The sequence below is a fragment of the Amaranthus tricolor genome, chromosome 7 (assembly GCF_026212465.1).
Source record: "Amaranthus tricolor cultivar Red isolate AtriRed21 chromosome 7, ASM2621246v1, whole genome shotgun sequence".
NCBI lineage: Eukaryota > Viridiplantae > Streptophyta > Magnoliopsida > Caryophyllales > Amaranthaceae > Amaranthus > Amaranthus tricolor.
In genome coordinates this window covers 12,680,804-12,691,435 of record NC_080053.1, presented here as the reverse complement: position 1 = coordinate 12,691,435, position 10,632 = coordinate 12,680,804, and the positions used below count along the sequence as shown (strand labels likewise).

The 10,632-nt window shown below is 35.0% G+C and overlaps 1 protein-coding gene across 1 annotated transcript; it reads left to right on the top strand.

Moving 5' to 3' along the window:
- The first annotated feature begins 285 nt into the window (after positions 1-285).
- Positions 286-10,632, top strand: LOC130818775 (uncharacterized). The gene is made up of 8 exons (XM_057684974.1): positions 286-730; positions 1,917-2,128; positions 2,519-2,800; positions 4,393-4,515; positions 7,099-7,249; positions 7,572-7,795; positions 9,713-9,749; positions 10,019-10,632. Exons 1-8 carry the CDS (start codon positions 385-387, stop codon positions 10,132-10,134), a joined length of 1,491 nt encoding a protein of 496 aa, XP_057540957.1. The 5' UTR covers positions 286-384; the 3' UTR covers positions 10,135-10,632.

The window sequence follows — 10,632 nt, the reverse complement described above, 5'->3', positions numbered from 1 at the left end:
TGGCCAAATATGTGTATAAGCCTTCAATTCACTTCTTGCAACTACTACCGGTAGTAACTTATAGATCAATCACACTAGAATGTCTAATCAATAAATAAGATCCGAATTCGATTTATAAATAACCAAACTTAGTTAACATTATAGTTCTGTCCATTAAACACGTGAATCGAACTAATGCCAACCTGTTCGGTGATATAATCAAACCCTAACCCAAGCCACAACTAAATTTACACTGAGCATTAATAATGCGCAAAATCATAAAGCAATTTGATTTAAAGAGTATATTTTGTACTCAAAACCATTTGGTAATTGCAGAATTTGTATGAAGTATTTTGTAGTAGAATAACCACTAAAGAACAGGAACCGAGCAGGTTCAGAGAAGAGATGCAGCCACTCTCACTACCTAGAGACTGCAATCTCCAACGACTACATTTCCCGTCTTCTACGAGCACAGCAGCTCCCACTACTGCCATTTTACTCCATGGAAGCAAGAATCTGATAAGCTTCAACTCGTTCAACAATGGAAGAAAGAGTTCTAAAAGATTCAAATCAATTGCGTCTTCTATTACTATGATGTCTTCTGGAGGAGAGGGAATAAGCTCTGATTCGCCGGTGAAGTCGATTCGCCGACTGCTTGATTCCCCTGGACTCCACCAAGGCCCTGCTTGCTTCGATGCTCTCAGTGCTAAGCTCGTCCAAGATGCTGGTTTTGATTTTTGTTTCACTAGTGGTATTTTTATTCAATCTATTTACTTCAATTTTACTACTAGTACTACCACCACTATATTAGTTTTTCTTGTCGAAGTTGAAGTATAACCCGAATTTTCCCCTAAAAGTATATATTGCGCGGAATTTTTGAAGTTCATTTCAACTTTTGGCATTGATTTTTCTTATTTATTTGCGTTTTTTCCTCAGTTAACAAAGGAGTATTGGTGACGAATGTCAATTGGTTATTTGTTAGAGAATGTTGGTATTACCCAAAAGATTTAGAATGTGTGGATTCGTTTTGGAGGGAGATCAAGTTGGTGGATGAGAATAGAGGAAAAAGTGTGGGTACAGAAAAAAAGCAGATGTAGCAGATGTAGTGGACGGATTTCATGGCGAATGTAGCAAATTGAGAAGGATGGGGGTGTATATATTAAATATAGAAGTAAGTTTTTCTTATTGGTGAAAAAAAAAAAAGTTGACAAAATGTTGAGGGTCTTCTGGTTGTTTTGAAGGATGAACAATGATATGTTGCTAGCTGTTTACTATTGAACTATGAAGAGGGAAGAACCTGAATGGAAAGGAGAAGGCAAAAAAAGCTGGCATTATTCGAAGAAGTGAAAATGAAGGTTTGGGATAGAGGAAAATCCGTTTACACTGATGTACAATGGGTTTCATTGAGGTCTACGGAGGGGAAGTGAAGGTTATGCTTCAGTCTGTTGATTGTCTATCATCTAATTCCCTGTTGCAAGTTTGGTTCAATATTTAATTCAATTTATTGAAATGTTGCAATGTGTAATAAATGGTATTCTCATATCCATATTGCCAATTTATCTTTGAGCTGTTGAGAAATGAGTTGAGTCGCATTGTGAGACTTACTGATGCTGTATCTCGGTGTTCAGGAGTAACCGAGTAACAGGGGTCTTTATTTCACTTATTCACTGTATATTACCTATAATTCTCTAATTCTAGGTGTAGAGGAGAATTCTCAAAGTCTAATTTATTTGCCTATGCCCTATATGACTATCAACTACTTGATGACATGGATTTCAAATCATGTTTCTTTGATGATATTTTATTACTTGTATGTGAATAAGGATCCGTATTACATTCATACTTAAAACTTGTTTTGCCCACATGCGTAATCAGATATTGACTAATTTTTGCTTTCTTGTACTACTAATTTCCGTCCATCCTTCCTACTATTCTAGGGTTTTCAATTTCAGCTGCCAGATTGGGATTACCTGATGTGGGTCTTATATCCTATGGAGAAATGGTGGATCAGGGGCAAAAAATTACAGATGCTGTGTCAATACCAGTGATTGGTGATGGTGATAATGGATATGGTAATGCCATGAATGTGAAGAGAACTGTAAAAGGATACATCAAAGCTGGCTTTGCAGGAATCATTCTGGAGGACCAAGTTTGTATTGCTTTAGTTTCTGAATCTATTTTTAAATCCTTGCGTTAAATACGCTTTTATATGATTGTCACTTCATATCTCACCTATTTCTCTGAAATAAAGTATGCTTTCTTTTTTATTAATTTTTTATTTTGCCCTTATTATTCCTACTATTAATCTGTAATCTCTTTTTTAATCTGCAAATTTTGGATTGAATTGATAAATTACATAAAGATTTACATTTGATGTGTTCCCCTACAAGATACTTTGATTGGTAAAAGAAGAAATACCTGTATCTGCATTTTCTTAAAGTTTAAACAAGTTTGCCATTACTTGAAGCCTGGAATTTTCTGTAGCATCAGTCTAAAGAGCTTCAATAGCCTATGAATTTTCTATTTCAATCTTAATTAGGTATCTCCGAAAGCTTGTGGTCACACTAAAGGCCGGAAAGTCACCTCCATTGATGAAGCAGTAATGCGAATTAAAGCAGCTATAGATGCCCGAAGAGAAAGTGGTTCAGATATTGTCATTGTGGCAAGGACAGACTCTCGTCAAGCTGTGTCTTATGAAGAATCATTACGTAGATCTCAGGCCTTTGCTGATGCAGGAGCTGATGTTCTGTTTATAGATGCGTTAGCTTCTAGAGATGAGATGAAGGGCTTCTGTGGAATTTCCCCGTCAGTTCCTAAAATGGTGAGATATTTTTGTTCTTTTGGTAATGAATAATTCTTAATAATGCTCGGTAACGTTTGAGTTTTGAGTGAGGCGTGTGAACGGATTTTGTTAGTTTTCTAGTCCGTCAACTGATTTTTCTTTTGACTAAATAGTTTACGACTGATCTCTCTGATTAAGAAGGTTTCACTAATTCTCTATCTGTAAGTGGAGTACTAGATTTTGTATCGATTGAAACTGATTTTATGGATTAATGTTGATTCTGCTAAATGAAAGTATTTCCTACCGTCTAATACTCCTTTACTTCAACGGTGAATATTTTTTTATTTTTATTTTATTTTATTTTATTTTTCTGTTTTCTGAATATTATTTTCTACGGTGAAAAGAGCATGGTTATAGTCACTACAATTAATACTTCTTTTGTATTTTTACTTATAACATTGGACAATTGGCACTTTACTTCAACAGTTTGACTACATTTTTTAAATATGAAACTCACTCCGTCCCTTTTTGTTTATTTTTCTTTCTATAACCACACATATCAAGGAATGAGTAGTTGAGATCTAACTTTTATCTAGTGGATTAAAGGGTAAAAAGAGATATTTAGAAGGTGATGAAGTAAATAATGAGAGTTGGTAAAACCAAAATGTGGAGTAATGGGAATATAAAAAGGGGTATAGTAATTAGGAATTTCAATAAGGACCAGAAAAAAGGATTGACAAAAACAGAAACAAGGATAAATAAAAATGGTCAGAAGAAGTATATGAAAGCAAATGTTAGTGTATAAGATGTTGAATGAATCTCAATGTATATGTTTTCAATATCAACTTTTTATTTTTTTGTTGTCTTATTACTTGAAGTTTAGAATTGAAAGAGATGGATATAACACAAATATAAACAGTTAGTTGTGTACTGACTAACTCTATGTCTGACTTCAAGCTGCCACAACACTATTGAATTGCAATAGAGGTAATATGGTACTAGATGATTTGAAGACTTGACTCGGAGTTCGTCTACCGAATTCAGGAAATAAGCACACAACTCAAAACTCGCTCCTTTCTTAACATAATGTGTTTTTTGGTTTACATTTAGATTGATTACATTTATTTATATAACTTCAAAACAAGCTTAAACTAATCATAAACTAAGCAAAAATAAGCTTTAAGACTTGCAAAGTGTTTGAACGCTGAAAAGTTTAGCCTAAAGCTGATTTGTTGCTGCAGCTTCAGCCTCAAGCTATCTATTAGTACTTTTGAAAAAAGTCCGAATCATCACTCTGTCCAAAATTTTCAGTTCGTATATTTTGTACAATGTTTGTCTTGACTGTTCAATTTCCTTGTATGTGTTGATTACTCCTTTTTTTGCAGTATGGTGAGATTATCTTGTGGGAGTAGGATTTCCATTGTTGAGTTTTAGAAGGCAGAGTTAAGAGGATCAAGTTTTCGTATTGAAGTGGACACATTTTGTTTGCTTATACTTTATATTTCATGAACAATTGTATGCTAGTATGTCTTACTCTGTGCCTCTTCAGTAGAATAGGGTTTCTCTTTTCACATGGTTGCTAGTGTTATTCGACACCCATTTATTATTTGAACAATTGTTCTTTCTTGAAGGCCAACATGCTAGAAGGAGGAGGAAAAACGCCTATTCTCACTCCTATTGAACTTGAAGAAATTGGATACAAAATTGTTGCTTACCCTCTTTCTCTAATAGGGGTCTCAATTCAAGCAATGCAGGTAACTTGTCTCAAGTTTAAAGTTGGCATTAAATGTTCACAACTTACATACTCACACACACACACAAAATAAATGTGATTTTGATTGTGGTCTCGTTTACAAGAACAGTTCAAAAATGGATTTCATGTCAATTTGGATGGTATCATGATTGCATTGGCGATATTTCGGTTGCGATATGCTCCCAAACCTTTATAATACGGTCGCGACAGAGAAAGAGAGGGGATGCTGAGAGGAGAAAGAGAGGGAGAAAGAGAGGGAGATAGAGAAATGGAATGGAGAGAGCCACAAAGGAGAGAGAAAATGACCAAAAGAGAGAAAGACATGGGAAAGAGAAAAAGATAGAAAGAAAGGGAACTAGGTGAGAGATGTCCATTTTTATGGAGTACTTGACAACTCATTTTTAAGTAAGATTAAGATATATGGAGTATTTGCTACTCATATTTCTTATGTCTATTCTAGTTTTAATATTTTTCCATTTATAACCATAAAATAATTTCTATCTCAAAAGAAATTAGTTTATTTTGTAATTTAAAAAGCTAAAAAATAGATATAGAAATAATTCAAATATCTCTTATTTATTGGTGAGTGCAAATTTGGATTTTAGACCCCTCTCAAACGAATTCTAGACTCTTCAAAGTTAATACATGATATGTCCACCCGAGTTTGACGCATGTACTCAAGCCCCATACTGTAAAAATAAGGCCACATCGCATCATATTGATCACGCTGTAAAGGTTCTCAAAAATAATAAACCGATATTTCTCGCGTTGTGAAAGTGTAAAGTGTTGGCTATGTTGATCCACCCTCATTTATCAAAATCAATCTCCATCCATCTACATTCATTCAAAAAAAGTTAGATGTGTTTTAGCTTTTATTTATCTTTTTTTTTTATGTTTTTGTTCAATTGTAATAATTTATTTTATGAACTTCTTGTTAATTAGGATTGTTTAGTTAGAGTGTTTTTATTTAATGTCTTGTAATTAAATTGTAGTAGTTTAAGGATTTTAGTACCTAGGATTTTGTGCTGTAAAATCAGGAACTAAGTTGCTAGAGGAGTCTAACATCACCCAAGTACACAATTGCATCGAAGAATTTACAACATGTATTAAGGTCGAAGGTAATAGGCATAAGTTACATTTGGAAAGTTGAAGTAAGGAGGCTATTAGTAACTACAAGTAGTGGATAAAAAGGGAAGTTACCAAAAAACCATAAAAAGAAGTGGACTAGATGGGAAGTTATGCAAATTGCTTGTTTTCCCACTTTAAACACACTTAAACCACTTTGTTGATTTCTTTCCCTCCAAAAGAGGTTAAAAATATGATGAGAGGTACTTAAAGCACACGTCTAAGGAGTTACAACCTGAGTCATCAATCCCTTGATTTAACACAAGTCATCAGTCCCTACTTTACATAGATTAACACATAATTTCTGATTTCTCTTCTTGACTTAGTGATGTAATTTCCTTGTTAGTGGGTATAGGAGTCAAGGTAGTTATTGTACCAAGGTTGTTTTGCACGCCACTTAGGACTTAGATCAGAATTTCTACTTTGTTTACTTTCTATAAATAGCTTAGGTTGTAATTCATTTGGTGGTTGAAGAAGTATGAGTTAATATTAGAAACTTAGTTTCTTCTAGAATTAGAACTTATAGTTAGGAAGTCTTCTTGCTTGTTCATGGTGGCACGTGATCTTGAAGGTCTTTGATTTTCAATGTGGTGTATCTTTATCATTGGGGGTTAAAGTTGCTATTCTATCCTCCCTTCAATCATAAACACATAGCTCTACTTGTTCTATTGTTGTGGTCAATCTATATCGACAAGAACACTTACATTAACTTAACATTCATATTTGATTCCCTCACATTCAACACACCTTTACTCTATTTTTGTTCCTACAATCTAATCACTTCTCTACTTGTTCCTTATTGTGGTGTTGCTGTATCAATAAGGTCCATTTACATTCACGTCTCTCATAATCATATTATACTTGTTCCAAGTTGTGTAACTATATCAACAAAGAGCAATTGCATTCATTTCCATTCCCTTACTTATTCTTGCCATTTTCCTTACAAACATTCTGTCCTAAATCATCAAAAATCATTCCAATTCCAACTCATATCATACGACATTACATCATGTTTTATAAAAAATTTGGCCTACACGCCCCTTAGACATCCCTAAGTTCAATCTCATCCTCTTTGAGCCCGCATCAAACTATTTGAGGCTTTGAGCTTAATTTATTAAGTTGTGTAACCTCGAGTCTTGAGTTTACGTACAACATAAAAAAAGGGCATTTTGGGCCATATCCAGGAGATCTTATGGTTTCGACCAATATTTAGGTATTATGATAACCATATCATGCCCGTTACTGTATCACCGTTTACCGCGATCGTGACCGTTACCGCACTTTTACACTATATTAATCCCTGGCAGAGGGTGTCTGAAATCAATCTCAAGTAGGTTTTTGATATCCTAAATTTCAATCTAATCTTTAACTAGTAGATCATAGCAATGATCTAGAGAAGTGTAGCATAAATTGATGGATGCGGTAAATGTTTGCTAACCATGCTAATCAACTGTTGCAGGATGCTTTGCATGCAATTAGAAAAGGGCGGATTCCACCTCCAGGAAGTATGCCTTCATTTGAGGAAATCAAAGATATTTTAGGTTTTAATAAGTACTATGAAGAGGAGAAGCGATATGCTTTATCCATGACGCAGCAATTTTCTCCGACAGGTTAGTTTATGTAGGATTCTGCAGTACAAAATTATCTTTATACATAGATGTGGAGTTACATGCTCTCTTCTTGTTAGCCTTTTGTGAATGGAAACACTTCTAAAATAAAAGCACATGGTTCTGCCTTTGCTCAATTATATTCTACCTTGACAGTGGATGCAAAAAGGTTCTTGTCAAGCTCAAAAAAATTTTCGTAAGTGGAAAATTTGCTTCGTCATGAATTGCTTGCACCTGTCGAGCATGTTTTCTTCATGTTTTTTTCTGAAACACCTAGCGGTTTCTCTCTTGCTGACACATTCTATGAATGCTGCCTACTGGGCAGTTGTTGGCAGTGGTTACAATCTTATACAGGATGATGATAAGAGCAACTTGAATGAGAATGGACAGTCTCCCAAAGATCCTCCACTTGAAGTGGTTATTCCTGAAGTTTATTCTAATCCTGGTGCAGATAGTTCAAGGGGAGCTTTTGGTGATTTATGGTCTCGAACATTGAGAATCAAAATTACAGGAAATGACGGTTCTGAAAAACTTGATGTCAGAATTCCTGTAAGTCAAATGCTTGTAGACTTATCTAGCAATCTCTTCATCCCCTAGCCCCCTTTTGATGCAGTGTGTTCCTGTTTGTACATGGTGATTTGATTGTTTGGCGAATGGCTATGCCAATGGAAGCTCTAACCCTTCGTTTCTGGCTGCAACGGCCTAATACTGATGAGGGCACCGATGGAGTGATTAATTTACAAAAGGCTGAATCTTATCATTAATTACTCAATTGACCCGAATATTGCTGCTGTTACGGGCCGTAAGATGTCTGTAATTGTTCTTCACTCTTCTCTCTCCTTTAAATTGAGAGCTGATTTGAGTGGGATTTCAGTTTTTGAAAAGATCACATTTTTAAGCGATGAGTTTGCGTCAATGCCCAAAAATCTATGCCTGATTGCCTTTCATTTTTTCTAAAATGTGAAGTTGCCAAAAAAATTATGTCTAAAAGCTAGGTGGTATTGCTACAACGCTACTTTCAATATATTCTAAAGTGGGCAAAAACAAAATAGAATGTTATGGGTTTGCTTCCTTACAAAATCATTTTTTTTTGGAATGAAATGATCAAGTTGCTTCTAATTTTATTTCGAAAACATATACTATTACGTCCTAGAGGCATTTTGACATATGAATTCCACAGTTTAATATTGCATGCCCAAACTGTGTTATGTCAGTATGTGATCCAGAAATCCGTAGCATGTTTCTGTTCCTGCTATTCTCAGGTCATTGGTCCCCATGGCCCATGTGTATCTACAGTTTGGTTTTCTGTATTTTTAATTTCTTAGATCTTGTTTCACTTATAGTCGTCATCGTCATAGCCTCCAGTTTTTCTGATCTACAGTCATGTTTGATCAGTCTTCTCTAAACGTAAATGATTTAGAACTTGTACTCATTTATTATCTCAAAATCTATTAGTGCTATCAGATAGGAGTCTGATGGATTTAGGCTTGAAAGCTGGAATATAAACGAGGCTGTTCCATTACGTAAATTGTTATGGCTGTCATGTAACTAATCTGGAACCTGCCATTATGTAAAATCCTGTTTACCTACATGTGATTTAACGCTGTGATTGTAAGCTGATATTAAAACGTCCTCCTATTAGTCGATAAAATTTGTCATTCAAACTGTTACGTTCTACTAGGTTAAAGTTCTAAAATCATGGATCAAAAAATTTCTAATGAAAATGGAATGTTTTCAAGCTGTCTGTTCACACAAAGTTGGCCACTGTGCACATAGTAACACCTGCGTATTGTCAACCGTAAGTCCATAGCCACAATTGTGATCACATCTGAAGTTATGAATTAAAAAAAACTTGGCAAGTAAGCTTTGAAAAGTTTAAAGTTCGAATTAGTATGATGAAGTTGAGTAATAATGCTTACTGAAAATAGTGTTGGTTACATTATCTCCCATTTACTGGTTATATTCAGCGGCATTTGTAATTAACTGTACTTCATGGAACCTGCTAAGAATGTCAGTTCTATTTACAAGTTATCATTTATACTTTACATAAGGTCTTCATGCTGAGCTTTGAATTGGCTAGCTTCTGGGATATGTTTTCACCCTAGATGAGTATTGAGATTCTTGTGCAATCAGTTTTCAGCGCTCTGCCGAATCATTAGCACAAGACTCTACCCTAAGTCACTATTCCATGCTAGTATATTTTGAATGGTTAAGAAGCAAGAAAATGTTTGTTGTTTCAATGCGTATATTGTTTTTTTACGAGTTTCTGCAGTGCTAAAGTAATTCGATACTCATAATTGAGCTGGCCTCAAAGGGACAGAGGTAGTACAAAATAGATTTTGTTACTGTTCATGAGTCGAAGAATGATTTTGTCACTGTGACCGCTCTGCATTTCACGTTTTAGATGCAATACAAAAAAGGTTCATTTTATGGATGTTATCTTTATATTAGCCACCTCTTTTGCAGGCTGGATTTCTGGATGGTATCACAAATATAGTTCCAGGTATGGCTCCTGCATTTACTGTTCTTCGATAGTTCAAAAATCTTCTTTGGCATCGCCTTAACGTTATGCATCTTGTATCTTGTGATGCTACCAAAACTTTCAATGTACAAAATACTAATCAATTTTCTGTTTGAACTTAACTGATGTGCATATTTTCTATATAATCATACAAATTACTTTTTGATTGTAAATACGAACTTGGAGTGAGACAAATCATTTCATGGTCTCGATACTTCGGTTAACTGAATTTTATGTGTTGTATCGAACAGCACTGGTGGGTGTAAACCTGAAGGAAGTTTTAGACAAGTCTGGTGACGGAATGCAAGGAACGGTGTTGGATTTTAAGGATAGACTTGGAGATCGAATACAAGTATTTCTGGAGTAAGAGATGCTGAATTATGTCTATTGTTAGCAAGAGGTACCCTTAACAAGCGATACGATAAGCATAAGCATACTGCCTGCTCTCATAAGCAGTTTTAATGGATATATAGAATAGTAACTGATAAGAGCTTTTAGAGCAGAGAAGTCTACTATTATGTGAATGCCGAACACAACTACTACCTAAGTGTTTATAGACCATTTTACAGAATAAAATGAGATTTGTTACCAAGTTGTTCCAACTCTGCCCATTTTCCGCCAAGACTATGACTACTTTACAAAGTACTTCTATGTTATCAGATGGTCTCTACGGTCCTGTGAGAGATCGTCTTTCTGAGAGACGTCTCTCAGACCCAGTACATTAAAGCTTAATGCCTACTCTTACTCTATATTTTCCTTTTTGGGTTGACCCAATCAGTGGTAGTTTCTCAAAGAGACCGTCTTACAAAAATTAGTGCTATGTTATTTTATTGCAATATTCTTGAGAGGGCTGTTTTGGTTTGTA

Bases quoted from the DNA above. Each gene is read 5' to 3' on its own strand.
- LOC130818775 (XM_057684974.1), top strand. From the start codon at position 385: ATGCAGCCACTCTCACTACCTAGAGACTGCAATCTCCAACGACTACAT. The intron at 2,129-2,518 runs GTTTGTATTGCT...AATCTTAATTAG, and splicing joins GAATCATTCTGGAGGACCAA to GTATCTCCGAAAGCTTGTGG. The intron at 2,801-4,392 runs GTGAGATATTTT...TCTTTCTTGAAG, and splicing joins CCCCGTCAGTTCCTAAAATG to GCCAACATGCTAGAAGGAGG.